Raw genomic sequence first — 17380 nt, 5'->3', positions numbered from 1 at the left:
TTAGATTTAGGACACTCTGGAATATTTCTAGGCTTGGCTTCATGTGGCCTGTTTTCCATACATACAAGAACTAGCCAATTAGAAGTTAAACAAAATAAAATCCGCCCAAAAATATTACAATATTTTTCATTGTCTGAAAAACGTTTACAGTCTGAATGGTAATTTGGGGGCAGCGTTTATATGTCTGTATGGGTGGTTATTGAATTTATTAAATTGACTAACTTTTGCACAATAAGTAAATATAAATTATCTTAATACCCCAAAATGCCCATGTTCACGTTTTTTTTAAAAAATAAAAGCCAAGTCAAACATGTTATAAAGTGGCCTTTCAAACCAATTTAAATTCGGTCAAAATTTGTAGAAACTTAGATATTATTTTATTTCGTGTGTCTACAATTTGCTATAATATGTATAACTAAAGCTCTGTTACCACAAAAATATATTTAATTTAGTCCTTATAGTAGGTAGATTCTATCACACGTTTGAAAAGTGTCCAACGAATATATATGTTGTAGTTTGACCTAAATAAATTTAAGACTGGGAAAGTAAAAATTAAAAAAATTCCGACAACTTAAAAGCAGATACTTATATTCGCAATGGGAATATTATTTTAAAAATCGGGATTATTTAATTTGATACAACTGAATAAAATGGCTGTAGTCGATCTATTTCAACAAACATCAACAAAATAAGTTGGCTATATACACCCATCGTGATCCAAATAAAGCTGTACGTAAGTATATTATATCATATCATATGCATGCTTTAAAAAGGGCCTCTGAATCAAATAATAATTTCTTCAATTTTACTATTCATAGGCCTAAAATATTACGTAGTTATAGCCTACATATAAAATATTGAAGTGCGTACAGTTGATAGTCGTTGTTATAAGAAATGTATGTGGCGCCATTTTGGGTCAAGGTCAAGATAAATTACAGTCAATGCAAATGAATAACTACATCGATAAATTATTAAATGTGATTTCTATTAACGGATTTCAATGTTAGGTGGTCTATGTTTGTTGTCTTTTTCCGTATGTTGTCCACATTGATTAAACTATCATTATTAAAATCATTTTGATTTGTTTAAATTTGTACGTACTTTTTCACAACTCTGAACCCGGAAGCGAGGTATTCTGGGAATGTTACTCCAGCAAGATGACGCGCGTATAGGATTTTATTCGTGGAGTGCATGAGAAATGTACAATATACAGCTGCTTGGATTACACAAACAGAGAAACAGGGAAAGATAGATTATGCCAGTTAAATTGAGAGATTGGATTTCAAAGTAAGCTTTTTCTTATATCCCCGACTGCTGATATACACGTATACTGAGACTACAAATTCAGCGATATGAAAAGAACTTACTACTAATAGTAATACTAATAAATACTATCCACACAGATGTAAAACTATTTCTATGTCCTTATTTTCTATTTTTTCACAGTAATTCTTATTTATTTTCCGAAAGGAATCATTTGTAGAATTTTGCGATTCATAAACATATTATTTCGTTTGTATTTTTTCGCCAAACTGTAAAATCAACTGATTTCTGTAAGATGCCAGGTTACGAAACAGCATGCATTCAATACTATCAATAAATAAGATAAAAGTACAATACGTTCTTTTGTGAAAATAAAACAAATTACTATCAGTTTATTACTGTACACCTTTTCATTTGCACTTTTTGTGGAATTAATAATTACTTACGACCTTTTGGGCTCAAAAAATATGTCCTCACTACTCAATGCTGCAGGCTTTGGCACATGACATTTTTACTTTCATAGCACTGGCAACACTTTAATCTTAATCCTCTCTGATCCTAAATAAGCAGAAATATAGCAAATTCTTCTGTAACACTGTAATCAACCAGAACGTAATTCCAAATTTGATGTCTCCCCCTTGGACCCCGGCTGCCATTGTTTTTCATCAAAAATCTACCTGCATAACATAACTAAAGTTGACTTTTGAGCAAGACAACGAGCCCGGCAAGGGTCAACGCACAGTCTTTCGATTGTGGGACGAAAAACCAAGGTATTTTGTACACATTGGTGTAGGATGTTAAACCTTATTTCCTATATCTGAACACCATTGGTGGCAGTCATGTCGAGGAAGTTATAAAAAGGTTCATAAGGGCTTTGTATATGGAAGCTAGATGACACTACTACTTATACACAACTACTTGTCACATACCGACTTGGGGATTGAAACCATGCCACTGAACACAATAACACTCCTCATGATCGAACGAACATTTATCAGACCACTCGTCTACGAAACCGCCCAGATGGCAAAGAAATAAAGACTTTTTAATTATATACCGAACTGATATATGTATCTATGGTAGCACAAAATTCACCAGAATGTAGGCCAAAGCTTTACTTTACAAGCAGTAGGCCTAAAATATTTTCCGTCTGATCTTGTGAGAGTCAATTCTTTATGAATAGTTTGCCTCGAGCAGATATTCTGTCACTGTGTCACAGTATCATACAACAACTCTTTGGCTTAAACTGAGTTGTACATGTATCAGTGAGTTGAAAATCTACTGCAGCCAGTAAACGGTAACCTTTTGAATCCCTTACAAATTTTTCAAATTTTTGTGACAGATCAATCATAGCAAAGATCTGTGTTAAAATTATATTTGTAATATGTGTTTAACGAATTCTATCACAAATGTAATATTGGTGTAATTAAGTATATACCTTATTTTCAATGTTGGGGTATTACATGTATATTGTTGCTCTGACTGTTGGTCTAAATTAGTTTGTGATTGTGAAAGTGACAGTTTTTTAAAGGGAATCTTTTCAAACTGGTTGTGAAGCATCATGATCATGAAAGGATGAACTTGATCAAAATTCGACATTCATAGACTTTCACAATTGTCTTGTGAATGCGATAACGGCTGTAGTTGCTAACAGATTCTTTTCAAACTGGATGTGAACCTTATCCATATTTAGCTTTTCACGTCTTTCCTGTCCAGAGTTGCCATATTTTTCGGGCTATAAGTCGATAGCCTTTTCCGCTGAAGTCCGACCTTCGTCTTGTACTGCGCTTCAACTTGTTTATTTCTTTATTTAAAAACTTACACACCCCTCCTCCTTCAAAATTTGATCATCAACCCGAGAATATGCCATCAAAACAGAATCTTTTCTTCAACATGCGTCAAAATTGGCAGTTTCTATTTCTCGCGAGATGTCTACCCTTAGCTTTCAGTTAAATTAACCATTCATTCTATACTGCGTGGTTTTATTATGCCGTCACGTATGTGGACGTATTATGCCGTCACCCCTGTTTGTCCGTCCGTCCACAATTTGTTTGTGGACACTCTACGGGTCACAATTTTTATCCGATTTCAACGAAACTTGAAATATATGTTTATCTCCCTACGATCTCGGTTCCTTTCGATATTGACATGTATCGGACTGTAACTTCATAGATTATGATCCCTGATTGTATGAAAAATCGCGTTTTTAGCATGTGGACCCTATAAGTTCACAATTTTTATCCAATTTTGTTGAAACTTGAAATGTAAGTTTATAAGCCAAAGATCTCAGTTCCTTTCGATATTCGCGCTTATCACAACATTATGGCCTCTGATTGTACGAAAATTGTTTTTTTAGCTTCAAGTCCCTCGAGAGGTCACAATTATTATCCGGTTTTAAAAAAAAACGTTAGAATATATCACCGTTACTCCGTAATGATTATTGGGATTGAATTTCGTGAAAATCGGGCCAAAATTGCCGGACAAAATGGCCGCCCCATGTACGCAAATAGTGTATAACATCTGGCATATCAAGGTTGCGTACACTCTAGAGGCCACAATTTTGATCCGATTTTGATGAAACTTGAAATACAAGTTTATAACCCAACGATCTTGGCTCCTTTTGATATTCGCGCATATCGGATCGTAACTAACTGAATTATGGCCCCAGATTGTACGAAAAATCACGTTTTTAGTTTATGGTCCCTGTAGAGGTCACAATTTTTATTCGGTTTAAAAAAAACAACAACATGTGAATATATCACCATTACACACTAAAGATCTTGGTTCCACGTGGCTAAGTGGGTAAGACGCTGGTTCGCTAGTCTGGAGGTCGGGTGTTCGATCCCTGCATTGGCCGAGAAAGTTCTACCAGATTTTCCGGCGGGGTTTCCCCTTGACAGTGATGCAGGATGGAGGGCCTGTCAATGACAGCTGTCTAGTCAAATGGATGGGACGAAAAACCAAGGTCCCGTGTACACATTGGCGTGCACGTAATAGATCCCTTGGCAGTTGGAATTCGATATAAGAGTAGGCTGTAGCGCCGCTGCCCTGGCAAAACTTCCCTCATAGCACACTGTATGGCGTATGCCCGTCTTCATTAGCCCAGGTTAGGAGCAGAACAGTAGGACGTTAAACTCCACTTCATTTCATTTCCTTTTGATAATCGCGCATATCCGAACGTTACTTCCTGGATTATGGCTCCTGATTGTTCGAAAAAGCGCATATTAAAGGTTGAATTCGAATTTCGAAAAAATCGAAATGAAACTGCCTGACAAAATGGTCGCTCTTTGTACGCAAATTGTGTAAAAGTATGCAATATGAAGGCATACTCAAGATTTTAACTAGATTAGAACGGCTCGCCATTTAAAAATTTAATTGAAAAATGGGAAAGTGACGCCAAGTCTCGAATATACCTGTGCCCTCGTTACCACAATGCACACATTGTGAAGAAACTACAAACTAAATTAACTTGGCTCAGAATGAAGTAATTTGAATGAAATTTTCATAATCTTACAGAATGTATCTTTTTCAAATTTTGCCCCCCCCCCCCGCTTTGCTGCAAAACCCGTGAACACTGCCCTATAATTTTTTCGCATTTGTTTCAAAGTTGATGTGAAGCATAGATATTCAGTATTCCAAAAATTTTCTTTCCCGTATTATTGGCTTGCACGTAAACGAACCCTTGACAGTAACATTTCGAAATAAGAGTAGGCCGTAGCGCCACAGTCCGGGCAAAATTCCCCCCATAGCACACTGTGTGGCGTATGCCCCCCGTCTTCATTAGCCCAGTCGTTACAGAGCAGTAGGACATTAAACCCCGTTTCATTTCATGTTCGCTAAAGCAAAAAGTGCCCCACCCCTGTTCATTGTCGCGATTTTCTATAAACCCATTTGTATAGTTTGTTATAGATCTAGTATAAAACCAATGGCGTTTATATTACACATAGAAAGACACCCTCAGTATGTTGCATGTCTCACCCGATTGAAGCTGAAAAGAAAACATTAATGTGAAAACGGCCACCGACCGAATCATCCTACAGAATCTGTATATAAACCATGAAGTTTGCCCCGGTCCCGCTGTGGTAGATCAGATCATAATCTGAAACTATAATCACCCATACTCCTCGCAGTGTTTCGTTTGATTAGACCTAATCCCACACAACACTGCCGTAATGAAAGCAAATTTCTGTTCAATATTATGATTGGTCAATAGTCTGATTAACAACCAATACCTAACTGCGTAACAATAGCATGCGGGTTTAAACAGAACTCCAAATATGTTTACATAACGTTACGTCATGACTCACGAATTTTTGTACGCCCAATTAACCAGTTCTTAGCAGAATATTACAGAAAAACTAATTGACAAACAAAGCTATCAAAACGCCTGCAATGCAAACAATAGAACAGATCACTACAATCTTGGAGTGGCATTTAGCGATCAGGAAACACATTAACAGAACACAGTTTTTATGGGATACAATCACTAGTTTTATTCTAAAAGCACGACGTTTCGACAAGTATCCTCTTATCGTTATCAAGCACGCATGGTGACTGGAAAATATCACGAATGAAATAATCATAACGTATGACTTCGTGGTGTGACATGACCTGTGACGTCGTGGTGTGGCATGAGCTGTGATGTCGATGTGTGAAGCTCAGCGGACTATTCTCCCGGACAATGATAATGACACTGAACTCACGAATTTATTCTCTGATTTCTTTCAAATTGAAAATACAGAAAATACAAACAGAACTTCATGATTTAAATAAAACTATTAACTTTAACGCTCATGATTTTGATAATTTAGAAAATTCTGTTTATTTAGAAAATTTTAACTTGGTTAGTGAATCTTTTGTTTTAAAGCTAATTAAATCGTCTGCCCCTAAATCTTGTTCATTAGATCCTGTTCCGACTCCTGTTCTTAAGGACTGTCTAGACGAAGTTATTCCAGTTTTTACCAATATTATGAATCCTTGTATATCATCCTCTACTATCCCCAACGTTTTCAAACATGCTTATGTTACCCCTTTAATTAAAAAGTCTACACTGGATCCTAATGTTTAAAAAAAAGACCTGTCTCTAACTTAAGTTTTATTTCTAAAATATTGGAGAAATGTAGATGATAACTGTTTGTATGAACTATTTCAAAGTGCTTATAAACAATTTCACAGCACCGAAACAGCTTTAACCCGGGTTTCAAATGATATTTTAAATATAAATTGATAATAGAAAATTATGTACATTTTTAATTTTATTAGATTTATCTGCTGCTTTCGATACGGTGAATCGTTCTATTCTATTTTAAATTCGGTATTTGTGGCTCTGCATTAAATCTTTTAGAAAGCTGTCTTGTGGGTAGAAAACTGTGTATTTTAGTTAATTGTAAATCGTCGTCTGAATTGTCATCTGGGGTTCCTCAAGTTTCTGTTCTTGGTCCGATTTGAATTACCCTTTATACGTCACTATTAGGTGATGTCAGAAAATATGGTCTCAGCTTCTATTTATATGCCGATGATACCCAGTTATATATTTCATTTACACCTAATTGCCTATCTTCTTTCAATTTATCATAATTGCAACTTGAGAACTGTTTTAGTGAAATTAGAAAATGGATGTCAAAGAACTTTCTAAAACTAAATGATGATAAAACAGAATATTTGTTATTAGGTTCAAGGCATCAATTAAGTAAATTTGCGCATGATAAACCCCCGCCCCCTGTTGTAATTCTGCTCGTAATATAGGCGCAATCTTTGATAGTTTTATGCTTATGGGAGCTCAAGTAAATAATATTTGTAAATTGTGCTATTTTAATATCAGAAATATGGGTAAAATACGTAAATGTGTAACTGTAGAGGCCACTAAGTCACTTGTTAATTATCTGGTCACTTCTCGATTAGATAACTTTAATTTACCTTTAGTTGGTTTACCTTTAATTATAGATAAATTACAAAATGTACAGAATACTGCAGCTAGACGTGTTACTTTAACTAAGAAATGCGACCACATAATTCCTGTTTTATGTAATTTACACTGGTTACCCGTTAAATATCGAATTGATTGTAAGATTTTATTACTTACTTTTAAATGTTTAAACAATTTAGCTCCTGTTTACCTCTCAGATCTTTTAGAACTTAATACATCTGGCCAAACATTGCGTACATCAGATAAACTACTTTTAAAGCCCAAAACTGTTCAACTAGTCTCTTAAGGTCAGCGTTCTTTTAGTTATCAAGCACCTGTTTTATGGAATACTCTGTCATTCAGTTTAAGATGTTGTACATCTCTATATTCTTTTAAAAAGTAACTTAAAACACATTTATTTAACCAGGCTATTAACTGACTTTGTATGCAACCGTTAACATGTCCATAATTTTGTTTATTTATGATTGTATTGTCATTTTGTAAAGTGCCCCCGAACATGTTAAATGAAAGGGCGCACTATAAATATACTGTAATAATAAATAATAATAAATATGCAATTTTGTTCTCAATAATGGAATTTAACGGTACAATAATTAATATTTTGGAATTTGAGAAATACGGCAATAAATAAAAAATGAGCGATTTACCATAGCCGGTGGACCTACGATTGTATCATTTGATTATAATAAGAGCTGATTTTAAACTGTCGCTTTGTTTGGGTTTAAGATAACAATATGAGGTCGTACGATCAACGTTTAATTTGGCTAGAGCAATCTTACACATTAAAGAAAAGAAAGAAAAGCTTAACACATCTTCTAGCTTACTCATTTTAAGTAACACTACGCCAAAACATGGCTGCCCTCTACCTGTCTCCAATGCCGTATATATAAAGTTGCGACAACTGTGAAGCCAGAAATTTCATTTGACGTCATGAAAATATGACGTCAAGTGTACAAAGACGCCATGTTGGGTCCCAACAATGTACCTACTTACCATTTATAATTTATATGCCCCGTTATATTGTTGTGTCCCAGTTGCCAGGCAGGGGCGTTGATAGATATGTCATAGATTTCCGCGAAGAAGAGTCGATAGGAGATAAAACATACATTTTTTAAACGACAAGTATAGCTAAACATTATTATTATTATACAACAAAAAAGAGCCCAATTCATAAGAAAATAAAATAAAAGATACACCAGATAAAAGCGCAATTAAATATATTTAACTTGCATACGCTTTTAAAAATCAAATTTTTCATGCAGACGGGTAAATTGAAAACATGTTCCTCACAGCAAAATATTTATCGGCTTTTGTTCAATCTATAAAAACCTACATTCCTACATAATGTTTTGTTTAGTCAAGCGAAACAAGAAATTCATAACTATGCCGGGGGTGGGTGGAGGGTACATTCATCTGAACAAATCTGACTAGACCAAATGGAGCAATAGAACAAATGATTTATTATCATTAAAACATCTACGGGTTGTTAACAATGTGTAAATAGAATTTCCTACATCAAGTCTATTGCACCTAGATGTTTAAAGCGCGTTAACAATATATTAATTTAAGAGCAACTATGTCATTTCGGGATTAACATATCGTAAAATTCATATTCATTTGGCGATCGACCTCCTATTTACATCATATTTGAGAAACTACAGGATGGATCATGGTTTAAAGACTACCTGAACTACAAGGTACATCCAATTACATGGTATATCATGTATACTCTATCCGAACAACAGGGTACATGATTGTTTAGAGGGACTCTATCCGAACTACAGGGTACGTCATGGTTTAGATATCCTCGACCGTCGGTCTGTCCCTAGTAGCATCAAGGCCGATAGTTAAAATGGGTTCATTTCTGTCTGTTATTCATCACGACGGGCTGTTGTGATTGCCACAGTAGTACAGTTTTTCACAAGCAAGAGACACTAGGGGGTCCGATGGGTTCTCTCATTGCTTTTATAAAACTGATCGTAAAAATGTTTTCTGTAATTTGTCCTGGTGTTTCTAGTTTACGCACACATTTGACAGGCATCGCCATTTTGGTTTCTACTTTGATTGTCGTTTCATATTTACACCATCTGAACTATTCATACTTATTTTTTTAAAAAAATAGAACCCAGCAACCACCAAAAACCCATATATACGACTTATCACAAGCCATACCCAAAGGAAAAAATGATGATTAATTAAAATACCACTATTTTGGATTTCATTTTGCCCACCATTTTGAATTTTTACCTTCAAGAATGCTCGAAATTTAATTTTGAGATCAGAGTTGAACCGAAAAACCCCAAACAGACTAACATGGTTCAATTGTATTTATTGAGAGAGAGAGAGAGAGAGAGAGAGAGAGGGAGCGTTCACTCGACAGAAACTAGGTCATTTCGGGACTAACATATGGCTCAATTTTATTTCAATATTTCGTTTGCGCGAAGGGGTCTTTTTAGCAGTGGGAGGAAGCCGGAGCACCCAGAGAAAACCCATGAGGTTGGACAGGCGACCCTATCCCTTGTCACGTACAACCGGGGATTCGAAACCACGCGAGTTGACTCACTGACAGACATTATGGTACAGCGCGCACGTGCTAACCTTTCGGCCACCTATCCCCCCAAAAACCTACAAAGTTTGACAGGCAACCCTACTGCTTGTCACATACAACCGGACAGGGAATCGAAATCACTCCAGTCGACTCAATCAGAGACCGTATTTTAAAGTGCGCACGCGCTACCCCCCCCCCCCCACGTGTCATCAAATAGTACAAGCCTGTTTCACTGCTCCAAATGGGTGTCGTGAAAAATGCAGGGTAGTCTTCCTTTCAAGCACATCTGATACCACGAAGCTAATAATTACCGCTTTACGAATTGAAATGGGATTTAACGTCCTACTGTTCTGTATCGACTGGGATAATGAAGGCAGGCATACGCCATACAGTGTGCAATGGGGGAAATATTGCCCGGATAGCGTCATTGTGCCCTACTCTTATTTAGCCTACATATTTGTGGCCTACATAATATAATATAGTACTTATATAACGTAAAATAACGATATAGTAACAGTAACGCCCAATTAACATATTCTTTAACGTTTGTAAAGAACGGTGGCAAACGACAACCAAACGTTCCTGACTTACGTCAGGAAACCGTTCAGAAAACCAAATTTTGTTAGCTGAGTATTATCTGTGGATATGTCCGTTTTACATTATATCTTGAATATAACCCATAGCCTTTCTTTACAGTCAGAGTATACGTGTAATTGCTGTGATATGTTTAATGGAAAATACTGTGACACGTTTGATGCCTGTCTCGGTGAGCCATGTCAAAATGGAGCACAGTGTCAACATAAAAAAGATTCTGAAAGTGGATTTACTTGTAAATGTAGACTGGGTATGTATAAGTTATCACATTATTTTGAAGAAACAAGAACAATAATTTTCCCAGGATGCTGAAAGTAAACTATTTATAAAATATCATTGGATTTATTTGTGTCATATGAAATATGAATTCATATGATTGGAGGTTGTTGTTTTTTGGGGTTTTTTTTGGATAATGGATTTGTTTTGGTTCTAGCTTTTATTATTATACTAAAGACGTGCATTATTTATTATTTGAAGTGGCTGCCTCGGATACAGTTGGTGAAACAAACGGGTTAATTCAACGTGTATAAAACTTTACCCTAATCGTTTACAACTATATGAAACTCTTCGCGGAAACACAAGTTTGCTGTTTCCGTATGTTTTTGGCGATTACCAAGTCAATTTAACAGCATAATTACGACAATGTAGAGTGTAACTTCTATATTTGTTCCCCGTAAACGAAGCTTCTACTCTTGCTGTTTTTTTATATTTTATTTCATGTTATTTATATTTTTAAAATGACAAAATTTATCTTCCTTAACGCCTTACATGCTTAGAATGAACATTGAACAAATTTCGAATCGTGACACTTCTACCTAGCAATCACCATTATAAGGTTGTTTGGTGTAGCCACCGCATGCTCAATTTAATGAGTGAGCACCCGTTGGGAAACATTACGTGATATAAGCGACTCGTGCCTTCAGAGTTCTTCGTTTGCCTAAAGGCTTAGATGGAGTGGTAACATTGGATATAACATCGAACGTAATATAGACTTATAAAATAATAATTACAAAATAGTAGAAGCTCTAATCATATAAATTTCTCTTTTGGAGATCATTTCTTCTCATTTTCAAAATATTTTCAGATATTCGACATTTGTTCATTTTTTTTCTCAGGATTTGAGGATTTTTTTTACTTGATTTATTTTTTACAATAGAAGCTCAATTGCTCTTCACTTCACGAACAATGTAATTGCGTTCTTAAAAAACCCCACCAAATATGTAATTTTATAATGATAAATATTCTCTTGAATACAATTTAGTAACCCAAATATGAGAATGAAACGATTTTTTAACGAGACAGAGATAAGCTGCTCATGTTGCTCGCGAAGGTGTTTCTATTTCTCATGCCTTCGTTATACCTACCTGACTTCATGGATACACAATTCTTGACATAATTCAACCAAAGTAAAACTGGACTAGATTGACATTTTTACATATTCTTATACAATATAAAATAAAAAACTTGACTAGATTGAGCAATGTTATCTTTAAACCAAAATTCATCCAAATACTAGACTTGATGGACATATTGTTGTGGACTTATAACTAAAATAAAACAAGCCAGCAGTGAGGTTGAATGTCCTCACCTCAATAAATAGACGAAACCCATTAACAGACATATTATTTTTAATGAAATTCAGTCAGTCATATTTCGCTGGTATTATATGGCGAAAGCTTGTTCCATTGTATCATTTGAACACTCCGCTCAACACGGAAGTCAAACAAAACGTCGCGTAATATTCCGGTCTTGCCCTCGGCCACTTCATTGCTCAAGCAGTGGCGAAATCAAATGATATCATAATGGATGTTGCTAGGGAGAAATGTGTCATGATTCTAAATTTGTTCGGTGTTCATGCTAAGCATGTAAATCGTCATTTTTAAATTTTCAGTTTTCTGTAAGCAGTGAAAACACTATTTTGGCATTGTTTGCGGGGTTAAACCTAAAAATCACATTAATACACCTATTGCACGATATTGTGAAACTAGCTGACGAAGACAGCTCGTGCGGTGATTGTTCGACTCGGGGCTGCTCTGTCAGTATCTAACATTTAGTTCGCGTACAACTTTTAGAAACCGAATCTCAGTATGGTATTTCTCACATAATTGGTTATCGCAAAAACAGAGTAAACTGAAAGCGAGTAATCTCGACTCAAACCTTTAGTCTATAGCCTACTTACTACACTCGTCACTAGGCTTCCTATATTATTGTTTGTGGACGGTTTACTACTCAGTGATAAGCCTGCGCCGCAAAAAGAGGTCTCGCCTTTTATTCTAGTATAATGACTTCCTTATGTGCGGCAGGTTAGTTTGCTTCTAAAAACACTGTTTTCCGTTCCAAAAAATACAAAAGTAATTTTCTACCAGATAACCATGGTTCTTTTCACCGAGACTAGATAATTTCTCTCGGTGTAAGGATATAGTAGCTATGGATAAGTTCATACAAGGTCAATAAATCCGCGGTCACTTCGGGTCACACTGTTGAGAAAATAAACCGATGGGTTTGTTTAGTAGCAAATCGAGCGTGAATCAACTGAGTTTGTACTGAAAAATTTTTGAGTGATATGTATGAACTGTCTTCACACATTCGGTTTATAATTAGCGATACACAGGTACAGTGGCAAGTGTTGTACTTCACAGACGTTTTTACCTCCGAACTACCTCCGCACGAAATCCCCGATTTGGGTACTTGTTAAAAGAAAAAGAAATAGTACCTGTGCGCATGCCAGTAAAAAAAACCTAAGAGTTCGCGCATAAAAATGCCCGAACGTACCAGGCGCCAGGTCATCTAGAACATCACATTCAACTGAACGTAGAGTTGAGCTTATTAAAATCAGTAGGGAATTTTGTTTACCGATTTTGTTATAATGAGTTCATTTATTTACTAATTGAGTCAGGTCTAATAAGTTGCTAGCATCGTGAATGAAACTGGCTGTTTTAGTATTCAAGTCAATATTAAAATGTCCTAAAATTATGCACTTCTCAATAGGATCGGTAATAGCTTGTTGAAAAGAATTAAGAATCTGTTGATTGAGATTGGACGATGAAGAGTGGGGTCTGTAGTAGTTACCAAGTAGAAACTTGTTATTATTAGAATTAATCTCTATCCAAATTGATTCAATATTTGCATTTTCTAAATCATGTCTACGTTTGAATGATATGGAGTTACGAATATATATAATCACCCCGCCACCACGATTATTTCTAGGTAAAGCTATAGACTCAGATGTGAGGTTTTTGTCCAGCCATGTTTCGCTTAATGTTATTATATCAAAGCTAGTTAATTCTGCGGTTATCAAATCGAGTTTATTTTTGAGGCTCCTTACATTCAAATGCACTACTCGTGCCTTTTTTTATTTCTTTTATGTATTAATGATATTGTAAATGATATCAACTCGATTATTAGACTATTTGCTGATGACACTTACCTAGCTTCATTTACAAATAACATCACCGGGCAGACGCGGCTATCCTAAATAATGATTTGATTACTATTAACAACTGGCCAAATACATGGCTTGTAACGTTCAACCCTCTAAAAACTGAAACAATAACTTTTTCAACTAAAACAAATTTAACTAAATCACACTTGCATTTGGACACCGTGCGAATAAAATAAGTGTAAATCGGGTATCCAGTAAAAACAGAGCTGTAATATATGGACTTAATAGAAAATTATTAAAAATCATTTATACTTCTTTTATTCTACCACTTTTTGATTATGCTGACGTAATTGAGGATGGTTGCTCAGACAAATTAGCTACTCAATTAGAAATTTTACGTTATATGCACTTAGAAGCATTAATGGTGCGGTTTGAAATACAAGACATGCAAAAGAAACATGGTTTCTTCCATTGAACGTCGAAGAAGATACAAACTAGAATTAAGCTAATCATTGGACAAGCTCCCTGTTATATTTCTAACCTTATCTTAAAGAATAAAATCGCCATAACATCTTAGAAGTAGTAATGAGTACTTTTGTAGAACAAATATTTAATCCTATATTTTCATGTGGACACATAATTATGTCGTCCACCCTTTCCGTCCGGACGTCCGTCAGTTCTTCCACAATTTGTTTGTGGACACTCTACAGGTTACAATTTATCTACGATTTTGACGAAACTTGAAATATAACTTTATCTCCCAAAGATCTCGGTTCCTTTCGATATTGGCATACATAGGCTTATAACAATGTTTAACTGATTTTAAAAACCGTTCAAGTATATCATCCTTCCACCCTAATGACGGTTTAGTTCGAATTTCGTGAAAATCGGACCGGAATTGACTGACAAAATGACCGCTCCCTGTACGCAAATAGTGTAAAAGTATGTAATACCAAGGTTGTGGGCCCTTTATCCGATTTTGATTAAACTCCAAAATATGATTATATTGCAAAGATCTGGGTTCCTGTCGATACCTGCGCGTATCGGACTGTACCTTCCTGGATTATGACCCCTGATTGTCCGAAATATCGCCTTTTAGGTTAACCTGTGCATATACCTGGGAGCACTCCCCCTAACCCTCCCATATTTAATGCGAGTTAAAATTCAATGTCCATCTACAATTTTTTTGCAAGCGTTTCACACTTAACACTAAGAAACCGAATGGACGTGTTTGCCTGTTGTCTAGGAATCACTCAACCGTGATATGTAAGCGTTTGGACTTATACTATTATAAAAACAAAATTAACTATGGCTTCAAAGAATATATTGGAGATTGTGGATAGCGCTACACAGGTTATTAATGAGGATAATACTGTTATTACACATTTGGCTGATATAATTACAAGCATAGATAAAAGATTATCCAATATTGAACGAGACATAAAAAGAATCGACTCCATAGAAAAAATCCTCACTTCCCTAACAAATAAAGTCACAAGATTAGAGTCAGATATTGATAGTGTGAATAATAAATGTGTGAAAACAGATACAAATGTGAAAAGGATAGAATCCAAATGTGTCGAAATCGGAGAAAAGGCAGATTTAAATTTAGTGAGTATAGCTAACTTCACAAGTAGATTTCAACAGGTGAACGATCATATAAACAAGCTACGCGATCATGTTGACTCTGTAATGACAGAAAAAGGTAACCTGGCCGAAACTATTACTGATCTCTAATGAAAAATAATCTAATATTCAATGGGTTACGAGAAGAAACTAACGAAGACACGGAATACAAATTGAGGCAATTTTTTTTCTACGAGCTAGAAATTGACTATAAAATAGAATTTTGGAAATGTTCACCGGTTCGGAAGAGTAGCCGAGGGTAAATCCCGCCCCATTGTAGCCCGTTTTATTTACCACAAGGATCTGGAATTTGTTATTGGTAGGGCCTATAAGCTAAAGGGTAAGATCTACGGTATTAATCAACAATTCCCTATGTCAATCGAACAAGAACGGAAAAAACTCTATCCAGTAATAAAGAGGCTCAAGATAGATGGACATAAGACAAAATTAGTTAGAGATAAACTCTATGTTGACGGAAAATTATATGTGTCAAACGAAAGAAATAATGGGGTGGCAGCAGATAATTCCCAAAGAATATCAAGACTGTGGGAAAATCGAGAATGTACATCTAGCAGAGTTGGTAATAAACGGAAGCATCTGTCATCGTCCTCTACACCTGATAGTATGAGATACGACAGGACTGTATAGGATAAGGAGGAGAGTAAAATATCTATAATTTCGTGGAATATTGGCAAAGGCCTATGTAGTAAGCTGAAAGACTCTAATTTTGTTAAAATATTAAGTAACTATGAAATAATCGTTTTATATGAATGTTGGATAAATATTGATGATATTATAGAATTGAGCAACTACGTCACGTATGCATATGCTAGGGAATCTGGGAAAGGTGGTGGTATCGTCGTATTTGTTAAAAAAAAAACTATAAACAATGTTTGTAAGATAATTGAAAATCATTTTAATACTCTGATTGTTATAAAGATAATTAGTAAAGTAAAAACTGTCTATCTGTGTGCCTGTTATTTACCACCTTATGGTAGCATATTCTATACAAAAACATTTGCTGATCTTTTTATTGTCTTGGAAGATATTATTATGAAATATATTGACAGGGGTGTTCTACTTGTCGCCGGTGATCTCAACTGTCGGACAGCTAAGCTGGATGATTTTATTACTAATGATAAAATAGTAGATAAAAACCTTGGTAGTCTAAGTCGTTTCTGCGAATATGCTCCTGATATGCAATTGACACCGCGCAATAACGAGGATGATACAGTCAACAAGTTTGGTCGGCAGTTAATTAACCTATGTAAAACAACAGGTTTAAGAATTGTAAATGGCAGGCACAAAGATGATCTCAATGGAAATCTTACTTTTTGTAATAGTAAAGGCTCAAGTTTAATAGATTATTTATTAGTTGATTATAAAGCTATTGATATTATTGATCATTTTGAATCTGGCAATTTTAATGAATTCTCAGACCATTCCCCATTTGTTTTTAATATTTTTAAAGAAATACAATTTGATCTATTAGTGGAAGAGTCAACTAGTATCAAAACTATATCAAATGTTTCAGTGGATTGGAGTAATATTGATAAGATTGAACAAATTCGTGTTGTACTGAGAAATAATCAAGATTTGTTGTTGCAGTCATGTGAAACAAACGATTCTAACCAGGTCACTATCGACTATAGTGTCGAAAAGTTCTCACTAGTCTTACAAGATTTGATGTGTGATCACACTGTGACTACAGTGCGCACCAATCGTACTAACAAGCGATACAGAATAGACAAGCCATGGTTCACTGAGGCGTGTCGAGCTAAATACAAAGAATACAAATCAATACTTAATCGTTATAACAAGAATAAAACAAAAGAAAATAGATTAGATTTAGTACAAGCAAAGTATAAATATAAGCAAATAGAAATTAAGTTGAAATATGAATATAAAAATAAAACGGGAAATCACTTTGAGTTTATTAGAAAATCGAACTCGAAAACATTCCATAAATTGTTTAATAAACGCAAATCTAGGATTAACTCCAATTTAGATATAAATGCATTCTATACCCATTTCAAGAGGG

The 17380-nt window shown here is 35.2% G+C and overlaps 1 protein-coding gene across 2 annotated transcripts in view; it reads left to right on the top strand.

The window, feature by feature from the left end:
- Positions 1-17380, top strand: part of LOC126807736 (delta and Notch-like epidermal growth factor-related receptor) — a 385935-nt gene that overhangs the window by 295147 nt on the left and 73408 nt on the right. For both annotated transcript variants that reach the window (XM_050532512.2, XM_050532520.2), the window contains one exon: positions 10434-10581. In XM_050532512.2, coding sequence (XP_050388469.1) covers positions 10434-10581 — 148 coding nt within the window. The remainder of the gene's footprint in view (positions 1-10433; positions 10582-17380) is intronic.

This window comes from Patella vulgata, chromosome 1, assembly GCF_932274485.2.
Source record: "Patella vulgata chromosome 1, xgPatVulg1.2, whole genome shotgun sequence".
Lineage (NCBI taxonomy): Eukaryota > Metazoa > Mollusca > Gastropoda > Patellidae > Patella > Patella vulgata.
This window is presented reverse-complemented; position numbering and strand designations above follow the sequence as displayed.